Below are 17,743 nucleotides of genomic sequence, written 5' to 3'. Positions count from 1 at the left end.
CTGAGAGAAAGAAGTCTGTGAGGGCTTAATTCATTCTGCAATAAGGACAGATTTGAAATAGTTTTAAACTAAAGAATTGAAATGACTAGATTGAGCTGAATTTTCTTATTTGCTTGTTGCCTTGGGCAAATTATTTACTTCTAGGGATTTAGTTGCTTTGCTAGTAAAATGGGGAATCCTTATACAGATGTTGTAAGGTTAATAGATACTCTATAAATGAAGACTGTATTTATTTTTAGTCTGTGGCAGGACTGTTTCCAAATTTGGGGCAAGTTTCGTATTTAAAGGAAATTATGTTATATTCTGAAGTGAGAATCTTTTTGTCAGGAGTTGCAGCCTATTGAAAGTCAATATGACATAAAAATTAAGCATTGCTGCAATTTCAGTGTAAGACACTAGAAACAATATTTTAAAATTCAACATGTATTTATTGTGTTTTTTAAATTTTTTTAATTTTATTTTTTTTATACAGCAGGTTCTTATTAGTCATCAGTTTTATACACATCAGTGTATACATTGTCAATCCCAATCGCCCAATTCAGCACACCACCATCCCTGCACCCCCGTGGCTTTCCCCCCTTGGTATCCATACATTTGTCCTCTACATCTGTGTCTCAACTTCTGCCCTGCAAACTGGCTCATCTGTACCATTTTTATAGGTTCCACATACATGCGTTAATATACGATATTTGTTTTTCTCTTTCTGACTTACTTCACTCTGTAGACAGTCTCTAGATCCATCCATGTCTCAACGAATGATTCAATTTCGTTCCTTTTTATGGCTGAGTAATATTCCATTGTATATATGTACCAGAACTTCTTTATCCATTCGTCTGTTGATGGGCATTTAGGTTGCTTCCATGACCTGGCTATTGTAAATAGTGCTGCAATGAACATTGGTGTGCATGTGTCCTTTTTTTTGGGGTGTGTGTGTTACGCAGGCCTCTTACCGTTGTGGCCTGTCCCGTTGCGGAGCACAGGCTCCGGATGTGCAGGCTCAGTGGCCATGGCTCATGGGCCTAGCTGCTCTGTGGCATGTGGGATCTTCCTAGACCAGGGCACGAACCCGTGTCCCCTGCATCAGCAGGCAGACTCTCAACCACTGCGCCACCAGGGAAGCCCTGCATGTGTCTTTTTGAATTATGCTTTTCTCTGGGTATATGCCCAGTAGTGGGATTGCTGGATCATATGTTAATTCTATTTTTAGTTTTTTAAGGAACCTCCATACTGTTCTCCATAGTGGCTGTGTCAATTTACATTGCCAACAACAGTGCAAGAGGGTTCCCTTTTATTCACACCCTCTACATCATTTGTTGTTTGTAGATTTTCTGATGATGCCCATTCTAACTGGTATTAGGTGATACCTCATTGTAGTTTTGGTTTGCATTTCTCTAATACTTAGTGATGTTGAGCAGCTTTTCATGTGCTTCTTGGCCATCTGTATGTCTTCTTTGGAGAAATGTCTATTTAGGTCTTCTGCCCATTTTTGGATTGCGTTGTTTGTTTCTTTAATATTGGGCTGCATGAGCTGTTTATATATTTTGGAGATTAATCCTTTGTCCGTTGATTCGTTTGCAAATATTTTCTCCCATTCTGAGGGTTGTCTTTTGATCTTGTTTATGGTTTTCTTTGCTGTGCAAAAGCTTTGAAGTTTCATTAGGCCCCATTTGTTTATTTCTAGTTTTATTTCCATTACTCTAGGAGGTGGATCAAAAAAGATCTTGCTGTGATTTATGTCAGAGTGTTCTTCCTATGTTTTCCTCTAAGAGTTTTATAGTGTCCAGTCTTACGTTTAGGTCTTGAATCCATTTTGAGTTTATTTTTGTGTATGGTGTTAGGGAGTGTTCTAATTTCATTCTTTTACATGTAGCTGTCCAGTTTTCCCAGCACCACTTATTGAAGGGCTGTCTTTTCTCCATTGTATATCCTTGCCTCCTTTGTCATAGATTAGTTGACCATAGGTGCGTGGGTTTACCTCTGGGCTTTCTATATTGTTCCACTGATCTATGTTTCTGTTTTTGTGCCAGTACCATATTGTCTTGATTACTGTAGCTTTTTAGTATAGTCTGAAGTCAGGGAGTCTGATTCCTCCAGCTCCGTTTTTACTTTTCAAGACTGCTTTGGCTATTCGGGGTCTTTTGTGTCTCCATACAAATTTTAAGATTTTTTGTTCTAGCTCCGTAAAAAATGCCATTGTTAATTTGATAGGGATTGCACTGAATCTGTAGATTGCTTTGGGTACTATAGTCATTTTCACAATATTGATTCTTCTAATTCAAGAACATGGTTTATCTCTCCATCTGTTGGTATCATCTTTAATTTCTTCATCAGCGTCTTATAATTTTCTGCATACAGGTCTTCTGTCTCCCTAGGTAGGTTATTGCTAGATATTTTATTCTTTTTGTTGCAGTGGTAAATGGGAGTGTTTCCTTAATTTCTCTTTCAGATTTTTCATCATTAGTGTATAGGAATGCAAGAGATTGCCGTGCATTAATTTTGTATCCTGCTACTTTACCAAATTCATTGATTAGCTCTAGTAGTTTTCCGGTGGCATCTTTAGAATTCTCTATGTATAGTATCATGTCATCTGCAAACAGTGACAGTTTTACTTCTTCTTTTCCAATTGGGATTCCTTTTATTTCTTTTTCTTCTCTGATTGCTGTGGCTAGGACTTCCAAAACTATGTTGAATAATAGTGGTGAGAGTGGACATCCTTTTCTTGTTCCTGATCTTAGAGGGAATGCTTTCAGTTTTTCACCATTCATAATGATGTTTGCTGTGGGTTTGTCGTATATGGCCTTTATTATATTGAGGTAGGTTCCCGCTATGCCCACTTTCTGGAGAGTTTTTATCATAAGTGGGTGTTGAATTTTGTCAAAAGCTTTTTCTGCATCTTTTGAGATCATATGGTTTTTATTCTTCAATTTGTTAATATGGTCTATCACATCGATTGATTTGCATATATTAAAGAATCCTTGCATCCCTGGGATAAATCCCACTTGATCATGGTGTATGATTATTTTAATGTGTTGTTGGATTCTGTTTGCTAGTATTTTGTTGAGGATTTTTGCATCTATATTCATCAGTGATATTGGTCTGTAATTTTATTTTTTAGTATCTTTGTCTGATTTTGGTTTCAGGGTGATGGTGGCCTCATAGAATGAGTTCCTTCCTCTGCAATTTTTTGGAAGCATTTGAGAAGGATGGGTGTTAGCTCTTCTCTAAATGTTTGATAGAATTTACCTGTGAAGCCATCTGGTCCTGGACTTCTGTTTGTTGGAAGATTTTTTTTTTTTTTTTTTTTTTTTTTTTTTTTTTTTTGCGGTACGCGGGCCTCTCACTGTTGTGGCCTCTCCCGTTGCGGAGCACAGGCTCCGGACGCATAGGCTCAGCGGCCATGGCTCACGGGTCCAGCCGCTCCGCGGCATGTGGGATCTTCCCAGACCGGGGCACGAACCCGTGTGCCTTGCATCAGCAGGCGGACTCTCAACCACTGCGCCACCAGGGAAGCCCCTGTTGGAAGATTTTTAATCACAGTTTCAATTTCGTTACTTGTGATTGGTCTGTTCATATATTCTATTTCTTCCTGGTTCAGTCTTGGAAGGTTATACCTTTCTGAGAATTTGTCCATTTCTTCCAGGTTGTCCATTTTGTTGGCATAGAGTTGCTTGTAGTAGTCTCTTAGGATGCTTTGTATTTCTGTGGTGTCTGTTGTAACTTCTCCTTTTTCATTTCTAATTTTATCGATTTGAGTCCTCTCCCTCTTTTTCTTGATGAGTCTGGCCAATGGTTTATCAATTTTGTTTATCTTCTCAAAGAACCAGCTTTTAGTTTTATTGATCTTTGCTATTGTTTTCTTTATTTCTATTTCATTTATTTCTGCTCTGAGCTTTATGATTTCTTTTCTTCTGCTAACTTTGGGTTTTGTTTGTTCTTCTTTCTCTAGTTCCTTTAGGTGTAAGTTTCGATTGTTCATTTGAGATTTTTCTTATTTCTTGATGTAGGCTTGTATAGCTATAAACTTCCCTCGTAGAACTGCTTTTGCTGCATCCCATAGGTTTTGGATCGTCATGTTTTCATTGTCATTTGTCTCTAGGTATTTTTTGATTTCCTCTTTGATTTCTTCAGTGATCTCTTGGTTATTTAGTAACGTATTGCTTAGCCTTCATGTGTTTGTGTTTTTTACGTTTTTTTCTCTGTAATTCATTTCTAATCTCATAGTGTTGTGGTCAGAAAAGATGCTTGATATGATTTCTATTTTCTTAAATTTACTGAGGCTTGATTTGTGACCCAAGATGTGTTCTATCCTGGAGAATGTTCCGTTTGCACTTGAGAAGAAAGTGTAATCTGTTGTTTTTGGATGGAATGTCCTATAAATATCAGTTAAATCTATTTGGTCTTTTGTGTCATTTAAAGCTTGTGTTTCCTTATTTATTTTCATTTTGGATGATCTGTCCATTGGTGTAAGTGAGGTGTTAAAGTCCCCCACTATTATTTTGTTACTGTCGATTTTCTCTTTTATAGATGTTAGCGGTTGCCTTATGTATTGAGGTGCTCCTATGTTGAGTGCATTTATATTTATAACTGTTTTATCTTCTTCTTGGCTTGATCCCTTGATCGTTATGTAGTGTCCTTCCTTGTCTGTTGTAACATTCTTTATTTTAAAGTCTATTTTATCTGATATGAGTATTGCTACTCCAGCTTTCTTTTGATTTCTATTTGCATGGAATATCTTTTTCCGTCCCCTCACTTCAGTCTGTATGTGTCCCTAGGTCTGAAGTGGGTTTCTTGTAGACAACATATATATGGGTCTTGTTTTTGTATCCATTCAGCAAGTCTGTGTCTTTTGGTTGGAGCATTTAATCCATTCATGTTTAAGGTAATTATCGATATGTATGTTCCCATGACCATTTTCTTAATTGTTTTGGGTTTGTTTTTGTAGGTCCTTTTCTTCTCTTGTGTTTCCCACTTAGAGAAATTCCTTTAGCATTTGTTGTAGAGCTGGTTTGGTGGTGCTGAATTCTCTTAGCTTTTGCTCGTCTTTAAAGCTTTTGATTTCTCCATCAAATCTGAATGAGATCCTTGCTGTGTAGAGTAATCTTGTTGTAGTTTCTTCCCTTTCATCACTTTAAGTATATCATGCCACTCCCTTCTGGCTTGTAGAATTTCTGCTGAGAAATCAGCTGTTAACGTTATGGGCGTTCCCTTGTATGTTATTTATTGTTTTCCCTTGCTGCTTTCAGTAATTTTTCTTTGTCTTTAATTTTTGCCAGTTTGATTACTCTGTGTCTCTGCGTGTTTCTCCTTAGGTTTATCCTGTATGGGACTCACTGCGCTTCCTGGACTTGGGTGGCTATTTCTTTTCCCATGTTAGGGAAGTTTTCGACTATAATTTCTTCAGGTATTTTCTCTGGTCCTTTCTCTCTCTCTTCTCCTTCTGGGACCCCTGTAATGTGAATGTTGTTGCATTTAATGTTGTCCCAGAGGTCTCTTAGGCTGTCTTCATTTCTTTTCATTCTTTTTTCTTTATTCTGTTCCACAGCATTGAATTCCACCGTTCTGTCTTCCAGGTCACTTATCCATTCTTCTGCCTCAGTTATTCTGCTATTGATTCCTTCTAGTGTAGTATTCATTTCAGTCATTCTATTGTTCATCTCTGTTTGTTTGTTCTTTAATTCTTCTAGGTCTTTGTTAAACATTTGCATCTTCTCTATCTTTGCTTCCATTCTTTTTCCGAGGTCCTGGATCATCTTCTATCGTTATTCTGAATTCTTTTTCTGGAAGATTGCCTATCTCCACTTCATTTAGTTGTTTTTCTATGGTTTTATCTTGTTCCTTCATCTGGTACATAGCCCTCTGCCTTTTCATCTTGTCTATCTTTCTGTGAATGTGGTTTTCGTTCCACAGGCTGCAGGTTTGTAGTTCTTGCTTCTGCTGTCTGCCCTCTGGTGGATGAGGCTATCTAAGAGGCTTGTGTAAGTTTCCTGATGGCAGGGACTGGTGGTGGGTAGAGCAGACTGTTGCTCTGGTGGGCAGAGCTCAGTAAAGCTTTAATCCGCTTGACTGTTGATGGGTGGGGCTGGGTTTGGTCCTTGTTGGTTGTTTGGCCTGAGGCAACCCAACACTGGAGCCTACCTGGGCTCTTTGATGGGGCCAATGACAGACTCTGGGAAGGCTCATGCCAAGGAGTACTTCCCAGAAGTTATGCTGCCAGTGTCCTTGTCCCCACGGTGAGGCACAGCCACCCCCTGCCTGTGCAGGAGATGCTCCAACACTAGCAGGTGGGTCTGGTTCAGTCTCTATGGGGTCACTCCTCCTTCCCCTGAGTCCCGACGTGCATACTACTTTGTGTGTGCCGTCTAAGAGTGGAGTCTCTGTTTCTCCCAGTCCTGTTGAAGTCCTGCAGTCAGATCCCACTAGCCTTCAGAGTCTGATTCTCTAGGAATTCCTCCTCCTGTTGCCAGACCCCCAGGTTGGGAAGCCTGATGTGGGGCTCAGAACCTTCACTGTAGTGGGTGGACTTCTGTGGTATAAGTGTTGTCCAGTCTGTGAGTCACGCACCCAGCAGTTATGGGATTTGATTTTACTGTGATTGCGCCCCTCCTATGGTCGCATTGTGGCTTCTCCTTTGTTTTTGGATGTGGGGTATCTTTTTTGGTGAGTTTCAGTGTCTTCCTGTCGATGACTGTCCAGTAGCTAGTTGTGATTCTGGTGTTCTCACAAGACGGAGTGAGAGCACGTCCTTCTACTCCGCCATCTTGGTTCCTCATATTGTGTTTTTGTAAATTTTTTTTGTATCATCTTATGGGTGGAGTCTTGGCTTTGGATTCAGATATACATGAAATTAAATTCAGCATCTACCATGTAATATTGTTGTATCCTTGTGAAAGTTGCAAGCTCTACGAGCTTTTTTAATCACATCTATAAAATGAAGATAATACCAATCTAATTGGATTATTAGGGGAGTTAAAATGACAAATTATATGTCAAACATCTAGCATAGTGCCTAGCATATAACAGGTACTTTGGGATTATTAATTTTTTCTTATTTCAAGAATATATATATATAGTATGATTTAAGTATTGTGACTGATACTTTTCATGTGTCATAATTGTTTTTCCCTTCAGAGTTGTTAACTAAAGAGGTTATCCATTTATTCCCATGTGATTGTAATTGAGTAGAGTGTTTTCAAAACTCAGATTTTGGAATTGTCTTCCATATTTGCAATTCATTCTTCTGAAATTCCCAGTTTCGGGTGAATTTTATTTTTTATGGTAATCAAAAAGACTGAAATTTTTAAACCAGTTTTTGAGACAGTGTTGGAATAAGACTAAATAATAATACTGCCTTTCTTATCTTACATTGGATTCCGAAGACTATATTAGATAAGTATCAGACATATTTAGGATTATCATGATATCATTTGAAATTAGTATATTATCTCCTATGATGACTATTTTGAAAAGGACAGCTATCTGTTGGGTATATGAGTACTGAATTATTTATTAAAAAGTATTCGTTCACTGCTTATTTTTGTCTCATATATTTACATAGTTGTATCCTTCACATACTTCACATTGCAAAAATTTTACTTTTTTTTCTGAAAAAATGTTTTCAACTTTTTTTTTTAGCGCTCACCAGAATATACCAATTGCCGATATCTGTGCAAACTTTGCTTAATTCACATTGAAAACATCCAGGGAGCTCATAAACATATAAAAGAGAAACGACATAAGAAAAACATTTTGGTAAGTCTTTTTACAAAATATTTTATTTATTTATTGAGTGGTAAAACTATATCAAATATTTTTTATTAATGAAAGTAAAAATCAAGTATTTGTCTAGTCATATAGTAGTAACTGAAATTATAGCGTTGAAAGCTGTGATTGCCTTTCTTATCTTAGGTGATCAGGAGGGGAACCTTCTCAGAGACCAGTTTGCTTATCCTAAAGTATGTTGATTCCTAAGTTTAAAGGTACAGTCAGTTAGTCCAACCAATATTTATTGAGTTCTTATGTGTTAGGTCTAGGGAGTGGTGAATAAGATAGTCATGGTTCTTGTCCTCAGAGTTTCTAAAGTGTTGGTGAAGGCATACATTGAATAAGGATTTAAGTAAGATGAGTTTTATTAAAGGGGCAATTGTGGTGCTAAGGAAGTGTACAAGGATATTTTACTTAATTTAGAGGAGGGGTAGTTTCTTTGAGAAAGTGACATTTGTTGAACCTTGAAGTAGAGGTTGAGTGGCATAGAAGGGTGAGATGAGAGCATTTTACACAAAAAAGCAGTATGAAGGTCTCTAAGTTATGAAAGGACATGGCATATGAGGAGCTGAAAGAGCATGATTGGAGCAAAGAGAGCCAGGAGGAAAATGATATGAGATGAAGCTGGAGAAGCCCAGATCATGCAGGGCCTTTTAAGGTTTAGCCTTTGGGAATTCATAAGTTTTCAGTGATTTTTATTAGAACATTTCATATAGATATAGTATAAGTAGAATATTCTCTTTTTAAAATTCATTAGTATGTTAGCTATTTAATTTTTTCTTTTCAAAGTTATAATGTTAATTCTATATAAATTCTTATCTCTAAGATATCTTCTCTGAGAAATACTCTTTTACTTGACCTTCCTAACAAGTCTGTGTTATAGGTACACTTTCTTGGTGTTCCCACAGTGGCTTGATCAGAAAACCTTATACACTGTGTTATAAATGTCTGCCTTCTCTCTTCTTCCAGGCTTCAGTATCCAAATATTGTAGAGGACAGGTTTAATTTCTTATTTATTTTTGTTTCTGCGTTGCTTAGTAAAGTGTCTGACACATAGTAGGTGCTCAGCACATTTTTATTGAAAATAATGAATGCATTGAAAAAATTCAGGAACTTAGAAGGAAAAGAAATCATTCAAATTTTATCAGCCTATTATTTTGATTTAATTAGCATTTCAGAAGACTTAATAGAACAGAGCCAAAGTGGTAGTTTAGGAGATAATAACTGAGAAATTTCAAGAAATGTTCAAAGATGCTGATCATTAGCTGTAGGAAGCTCAGGGAATTCCAAACAGACTTAAAAAGAAAGCCATTATATATTATATACATTATAGGGAATTTTAGAATATTACAAAAAAACAAAACTAACCTTAAAAGCAGCTCTACTGGACTTTTGGTGAAGTTGGAATAACAGGGCCTGGATTTACCTTCTCCTCAAAATAACCAACAAAACAAAAAAAGACAAAAATCACTAATAATGTCTTCTTTAGGCAATGAAGGACCAACAGTGAATGGAAAACAAATGAGATGAGCTCAATGATTACTCCAATTTGAGAGAGTTTCTAGATGGTATTATAGGAAGTAGAATGCAGTGGATTCCCAGGGTTGAGATGGACGAGTCCAGGGAGTACAGCGTGGCTAGAGTTTGTAGGACAGAATAACAAAAATGAGAAAGCTATACAGAGAGAAACCCAGAGATCTATGGACAGTCCCCTCAGAGTATTCAGCACAATACTGTGGTGCATGCATGTGGGAAAGCTTCCTGAAGCCAGAGAAAGAACCATCTGAGGGGATTAGAACAGTGCTTGGTGCTCACACAGAGCTGGGAATAGTATCTTCCAACTATCCAGACTGAAAAGCCTCATACTTTGTGGGGTATTGGGTAGAGTACTCAGAAAGGTCTTATTTTACTAATGGGGAATATTTAACCCTAAACTAAATGTGGTCTGGTCCCAACTAAAAAGTTTTAAAGGCAAGATCCAAAAGAATAAACTATTTCCAAGTATTTCATGTCATTATTGAACAAAGCTTGAGAATATTTATAGGAATACAAAATATCTATCGCTGCCAAAAAGTTCACATAGTCTGCCATTCAGTCAAAGATTATCAGGCATACATGGAAGCAGGAAAATACAAACCATGAAGAGAAGAAAGATCAGCTAGTCAAAACTGACCTTGAAAGAGAAGGAAATGACCTATAGTAGCGAACCCAAAACAATATAGAAAATGGAAATAGGAACATACATATCAATAATTACCTTAAATGTAAATGGACTAAATGCTCCCACCAAAAGACACAGATTGGCTGAATGGATACAAAAACAAGACCCTTATATATGCTGTCTACAAGAGACCCACTTCAGAACTAGAGACACATACAGACTGAAAGTAAGGGGATGGAAAAAGATATTCCATGCAAATGGAAACCAAAAGAAAGCTGGAGTAGCAATTCTCATATCAGACAAAATAGACTTTAAAATAAGGACTATTAAAAGGGACAAAGAAGGACACTACATAATGATCAAGGGATCGATCCAAGAAGAAGATATAACAATTGTAAATATTTATGCACCCAACATAGGAGCACCTCAATACATAAGGCAAATACTAACAACCATAAAAGGGGAGATCAACAGTAACACATTCATAGTAGGGGACTTTAACACCCCACTTTCACCCATGGACAGATCATCCAAAATGAAAATAAATAAGGAAACACAAGCTTTAAATGATACATTAAACAAGATGGACTTAATTGATATTTATAGGACACTCCATCCAAAAACAACAGAATACACATTTTTCTCAAGTGCTCATGGAACATTCTCCAGGATAGATCATATCTTGGGTCACAAATCAAGCCTTGGTAAATTTAAGAAAACTGAAATTGTATCAAGTATCTTTTCCGACCACAACGCCATGAGACTAGATATCAATTACAGGAAAAGATCTGTAAAAAATACAAACACATGGAGGCTAAACAATACACTACTTAATAATGAAGTGATCACTGAAGAAATCAAAGAGGAAATAAAAAAATACCTAGAAACAAATGACAATGGAGACACAACGACCCAAAACCTATGGGATGCAGCAAAAGCAGTTCTAAGGGGGAAGTTTATAGCAATACAAGCCCACCTTAAGAAGCAGGAAACATCTCGAATAAACAACCTAACCTTGCACCTCAAGCAATTAGAGAAAGAAGAACAAAAAAACCCCAAAGCTAGCAGAAGGAAAGAAATCATAAAAATCAGATCAGAAATAAATGAAAAAGAAATGAAGGAAACAATAGCAAAGATCAATAAAACTAAAAGCTGGTTCTTTGAGAAGATAAACAAAATAGATAAACCACTAGCCAGACTCATCAAGAAAAAAAGGGAGAAGACTCAAATCAATAGAATTAGAAATGAAAAAGGAGAAGTAACAACTGACACTGCAGAAATAAAAAAAATCATGAGAGATTACTACAAGCAACTCTATGCCAATAAAATGGACAATCTGGAAGAAATGGACAAATTCTTAGAAATGCACAACCTGCCAAGACTGAATCAGGAAGAAATAGAAAATATGAACAGACCAATCACAAGCACTGAAATTGAAACTGTGATTAAAAACCTTCCAACAAACAAAAGCCCAGGACCAGATGGCTTCACAGGTGAATTCTATCAAACGTTTAGAGAAGAGCTAACACCTATCCTTCTCAAACTCTTCCAAAATATAGCAGAGGGAGGAACACTCCCAAATTCCTTCTACGAAGCCACCATCACCTTGATACCAAAACCAGACAAGGATGTCACAAAGAAAGAAAACTACAGGCCAATATCACTGATGAACATAGATGCAAAAATCCTCAACAAAATACTAGCAAACAGAATCCAACAGCACATTAAAAGGATCATACACCATGATCAAGTGGGGTTTATTCCAGGAATGCAAGGATTCTTCAATATACGCAAATCTATCAATGTGATAAACCATATTAACAAATTGAAGGAGAAAAACCATATGATCATCTCAATAGATGCAGAGAAAGCTTTCGACAAAATTCAACACCCATTTATGATAAAAACCCTCCAGAAAGTAGGCATAGAGGGAACTTTCCTAAACATAATAAAAGCCATATATGACAAGCCCACAGCAAACATCATCCTCAATGGTGAAAAACTGAAAGCATTTCCACTAAGATCAGGAACAAGACAAGGTTGCCCACTTTCACCACTCTTATTCAACATAGTTTTGGAAGTTTTAGCCACAGCAATCAGAGAAGAAAAGGAAATAAAAGGAATCCAAATCGGAAAAGAAGAAGTAAAGCTGTCACTGTTTGCAGATGACATGATACTATACATAGAGAATCCTAAAGATGCTACCAGAAAACTACTAGAGCTAATCAATGAATTTGGTAAAGTAGCAGGATACAAAATTAATGCACAGAAATCTCTGGCATTCCTATATACTAATGATGAAAAATCTGAAAGTGAAATCAAGAAAACACTCCCATTTACCATTGCAACAAAAAGAATAAAATATCTAGGAATAAACCTACCTAAGGATACGAAAGACCTGTATGCAGAAAATTATAAGACACTGATGAAAGAAATTAAAGATGATACAAATAGATGGAGAGATATACCATGTTCTTGGATGGGAAGAATCAACATTGTGAAAATGACTCTACTACCCAAAGCAATCTACAGATTCAATGCAATCCCTATCAAACTACCACTGGCATTTTTCACAGAACTAGAACAAAAAATTTCGCAATTTGTATGGAAACACAAAAGACCCCGAATAGCCAAAGCAATCTTGAGAACGAAAAAAGGAGCTGGAGGAATAAGGCTCCCTGACTTCAGACTATATTACAAAGCAACAGTAATCAAGACAGTATGGTACTGGCACAAAAACAGAAAGATAGATCAGTGGAACAGGATAGAAAGCCCAGAGATAAACCCACGCACATATGGACACCTTATCTTTGATAAAGGAGGCAGGAATGTACAGTGGAGAAAGGACAGCCTCTTCAATAAATGGTGCTGGGAAAACTGGACAGGTACATGTAAAAGTATGAGATTAGATCACTCCCTAACACCATACACAAAAATAAGCTCAAAATGGATTAAAGACCTAAATGTAAGGCCAGAAACTATCAAACTCTTAGAAGAAAACATAGGAAGAACACTCTATGACATAAATCACAGCAAGATCCTTTCTGACCCACCTCCTAGAGTAATGGAAATAAAAACAAAAATAAACAAATGGGACCTAATGAAACTTCAAAGCTTTTGCACAGCAAAGGAAACCATAACCAAGACCAAAAGACAACCCTCAGAATGGGAGAAAACATTTGCAAATGAAGCAACTGACAAAGGATTAATCTCCAAAATTTACAAGCAGCTCATGCAGCTCAATAACAAAAAAACAAACAACCCAATCCAAAAATGGGCAGAAGACCTAAATAGACATTTCTCCAAAGAAGATATACAGAATGCCAACAAACACATGAAAGAATGCTCAACATCATTAATCATTAGAGAAATGCAAATCAAAACTACAATGAGATATCATCTCACACCAGTCAGAATGGCCATCATCAAAAAATCAAGAAACAATAAATGCTGGAGAGGGTGTGGAGAAAAGGGGACACTCTTGCACTGCTGGTGGGAATGTGAATTGGTTCAGCCACTGTGGAGAACAGTATGGAGGTTCCTTAAAAAACTACAAATAGAATTACCATATGACCCAGCAATCCCACTACTTGGCATATACCCTGAGAAAACCAAAATTCAAAGAGAGTCATGTACCAAAATGTTCATTGCAGCTCTATTTACAATAGCCAGGACATGGAAACAACCTAAGCGCCCATCATCGGATGAATGGATAAAGAAGATGTGGCACATATACACAATGGAATATTACTCAGCCTTAAAAAGAAATGAAATTGAGCTATTTGTAATGAGATGGATAGACCTAGAATCTGTCATACAGAGTGAAGTAAGTCAGAAAGAAAAAGACAAATACCGTATGCTAACACATATATATGGAATTTAAGGGAAAAAAATGTCATGAAGAACCTAGGGGTAAGATAAGAATAAAGACGCAGACCTACTGGAGAACGGACTTAAGGATATGAGGAGGGGGAAGGGTGAGTTTTGACAGGGCGAGAGAGAGTCATGGACATATACACACTAACAAACGTAGTAAGGTAGATAGCTGGGGGGAAGCAGCCGCAAGGCACAGGGATATTAGCTCGGTGCTTTGTGACAGCCTGGAAGGGTGGGATGGGGAGAGTGGGAGGGAGGGAGACGCAAGAGGGAAGACATATGGGAACATATGTATATGTATAGCTGATTCACTTTGTTGTAAAGCAGAAACTAACACACCATTGTAAAGCAATTATACCCCAATAAAGATGTTTAAAAAATAAATAAATAAATAAAATAAAAAAATTAAAAAAAAAAAAAACAAAAAAAAAACTGACCTTGAACTGACCCAGTAGAATTAGTAGAGAAGAACATTAAGGCAGTTAATATAACTATATTCCTGATGTTCCCAAAAATAGAGACATGGAAGATATAAAAAAAGATTCAAATTGAACTTATAGAAGTGAAAACTACAATGTCTAAGATGAAAAATACAGTGCGTAGGACTAATGGCAGATCAGACATTGCAAAAGAAAAGGTTAGTGAGGGGCTTCCCTGGTGGCGCAGTGGTTAAGAATCTGCCTGTCAGTGCAGGGGACACAGGTTCGAGCCCTGGTCCGGAAGCATCCCACATGCTGCGGAGCAACTAAGCCCATGCGCCACAACTGCTGAGCCTGTGCTCTAGAACGCGTGAGTCACAACTGCTAGCCCACGTGCCACAACTACTGAAGCCTACGTGCCTAGAGCCTGTGCTCTGCAACAAGAGAAGCCACCGAAATGAGAAGCCCATGCACTGCAATGAAGAGTAGCTCCCACTCGCCACAACTAGGGAAAGCCTGTGTGCAGCAATGAAGACCCAATGCAGCCAAAAATAAACAAAATAAATAAATTTATATTAAAAAAAAAGAAGGTTAGTGAACTTGAAGATAAAGCAATGGAAACTATCCAAAATGAAACAGAAAGAAAAAAGAACTTGGGAAAAAGAAAGAAAAGAGGATCATTGAGCTCTGGGATAATTGATATGTATGTACCAGTTCTACACAAACTCTTCCAGAACACTGAAGAGGAAGAATGCTTCCCAACCCAGTCTGTGAGGCCCACATTACTCTAATACCAAAACCAGGAAAGGACATTACAATGAAAGAAAACTTCAGAGCAATATCCCTCATTAACGTAAATGCAGAAATTCTGAACATTATTTTAGAAAATTGAATCCAACAGTATATTTAAGGAAGAAATACATCATGACCAAATAGGAATTTATTACAGGAGTGCATTGTTGGTTTAACATTAGAAAATGAATCAATGTAATTCATCATACTAACAAACCGAAAAAGAAAACTATATGATCATCTTAGTAGATGCTGAAAAAGCATTTAAAGTCCTGATTAAAAAATCTCAGCAGGGCTTCCCTGGTGGCGCAGTGGTTGAGAGTCCACCTGCCGATGCAGGGGACACGGGTTCGTGCCCTGGTCTGGGAAGATCCCACATGCCGCAGAGCGGCTGGGCCCGTGAGCCATGGCCGCTGAGCCTGCACGTCCGGAGCCTGTGCTCCGCAACAGGAGAGGCCACAACAGTGAGAGGCCAGCGTACCGCAAAAAAAAAAAAAATCTCAGCAGACTAGGAATAGAAGGGAGCTTCCTCAACATGATAAAGAACATCTATGAAGAAGTCACAGCTAATTTTATACTTAATGGTGAAAGACTGAATGTTGTCTCCCTAAGATTAGGAAAAAAGACAGGCATGAAAATGGTATAGCTGCTGTGGGAAACTGTGTTGCAGTTCCTCAAAAAGTTAAAAATGGAATTACCGTGTGATCCAGCAATTACACTTTTGAGTATATACTCAGAAGAATTGAAAACAGGGTCTTGAAGTGATATTTGTACGGCCATGTTCATTGTAGCATTATTCACAATAGCTTAAACATAGAAGCAGCTCAGTTGTCCATCAACAGATGAATGGATAAATAAACTGTCACATATACATACAGTGAAATATTATACTGCCTTAAAAAGCAAGGCAGGGAGGACTTCCCTGGTGGTCCAGTGGGTAAGACTCTGTGCTCCCAATGCAGGGGGCCCAGATGTGATCCCTGGCCGGGGAACTAGATCCCACATACATGGCGCAAGTAAGAGTCTGCATGGTGCAACTAAGAAGTCTGCATGCTGCAACTAAGAGCCCGCATGCCACAACTAAAAAAGATCATGTGTGCCGCAACTAAGCATGCCATAACAAAGATCCCACGTGCTGTAACTAAGACCTGGTGCAGCCAAAATAAATATTTAAAAGGAAAAAAAAAAAAAACAAGGCAGAGACTTCCCTGGTGGTCCAGTGGTTAAGACTTTGCCTTCCAATGCAGGGGATGTGGGTTTGATCCCTGGTCGGGGAGCTAAGATGGGACATGCCTCCTGGCCAAAAAACTAATACGTAAAACAAAAGCAATATTGTAACAAATTCAATACAGGCTTTGAAAATGGTCCACATAGAAAAACATAATCTTTAAAAAAAAAGGAAAGGCAATTCTGATATGTTACAACATGGAAGAACCTTGAGTAAATTAAAGCTAAGTGAAATAAGCCAGTCATAAAAAGACAAATACTGTATGATTCCACTTATATGAGGTACTTAGAGTAGTCAGAATCATAGAGATAGAAAGTAGAATGGTGGTTGTCAGGGACTGGAGAGATGGAGGAATGGGGAGTTATCCTTAATGGGTGTACAGTTTCAGTTTTACAAGATGAAAAGAATTCTGCTGATGAATGATGGTGATAGTTGCCCAACAAATGAATGTCCTTAATTCCACTGAATTGTACTTGTAAAAATTGTTAAGATAGTAAGTTTTATGTTACGTATATTTTATCACAATAAAAAAATTGGAAAAAAAAGATAGATATGTTCACTCTTACCAGTTTTATTCAGCATTTTATTAGGGGTTCTAGCCAGTGTAGTCAGGCAAGAGAAAGAAAGGCAAGCTATCCAAACTGGAAAAGAAGTGAAACTATATTTGTAGGTAATATGATTGTTTATATAGAAGTCTAGAAAAGACTTATTCATTAGAATTAATGAGTGAGTTTAGCAAGGTTGCAGAATACAAGCTCAATATGCAAAAATCAATTATATTTTTATATACTAACAGTAAACAGTATAAAATTGAAATTAAAAAAAACTGCTATTTATAATAGCATCAAAATATGCAAAACTTGTGTACAGAAATTACAGAACATTCCTGAGAGAAATTAAAGAAGAGCTAAAGAAATGCAGAAATAAACCTTTTTATATGTTGGAAGAATTGATATTGTTAAATTTCTTTCTAAACTGACCAAAATCCCAAATTGAAAAGCTGATTCTAAAATTCATCTGGAGGGACTTCCCTGGTGGTCCAGTGGTAAAGAATCTTCCTGCAATGCAGGGGATGTGGGTTCGATCCCTGGTTAGGGAACTAGGTTCCCACATGCCACGGGGCAATTAAGCCCACGCGCCACAACTAATGAGCTCATGCGCCTCAACTTAGAGAGCCTACGTGCTGCAAAACTACAGAGCCCACAGGCCCTGGAGCCTGCGTGCTACAACTAGAGAAGAGAAAACCCGCATACCACAACTTCGAGAAGCCCGCATACCTCAACAAAGATCCTGCATGCCGCAACTAAGACCCGACGCAGCCAAAAACAAACAAACAAATAATAAATAAATCTTTAAAAAAAAGCTATAATGGAAAAGAATCTGCAAAAGAATCTGTCTGTATAACTGAATCACTTTGTTGTACACCTGAAACATTGTAAATCAACTATACTTCAATAAAAAAGATAAAAAAGAAGAGAAAAGCTAAAATTCATCTGTAAATGCAAA

At 37.5% G+C, this 17,743-nt stretch overlaps 1 protein-coding gene across 3 annotated transcripts in view; it reads left to right on the top strand.

The window, feature by feature from the left end:
* TUT4 (terminal uridylyl transferase 4) overlaps window positions 1–17,743 on the top strand; it is a 119,680-nt gene that overhangs the window by 12,413 nt on the left and 89,524 nt on the right. For all 3 annotated transcript variants that reach the window (XM_065875897.1, XM_065875892.1, XM_065875895.1), the window contains exon 4: window positions 7,633–7,749. In XM_065875897.1, coding sequence (XP_065731969.1) covers window positions 7,633–7,749 — 117 coding nt within the window. The remainder of the gene's footprint in view (window positions 1–7,632; window positions 7,750–17,743) is intronic.

Source organism: Phocoena phocoena, chromosome 1, assembly GCF_963924675.1.
Source record: "Phocoena phocoena chromosome 1, mPhoPho1.1, whole genome shotgun sequence".
Lineage (NCBI taxonomy): Eukaryota > Metazoa > Chordata > Mammalia > Artiodactyla > Phocoenidae > Phocoena > Phocoena phocoena.
Note: the sequence above shows the minus strand (reverse complement) of the source record. Positions and strands in the feature narration are given on the sequence as shown.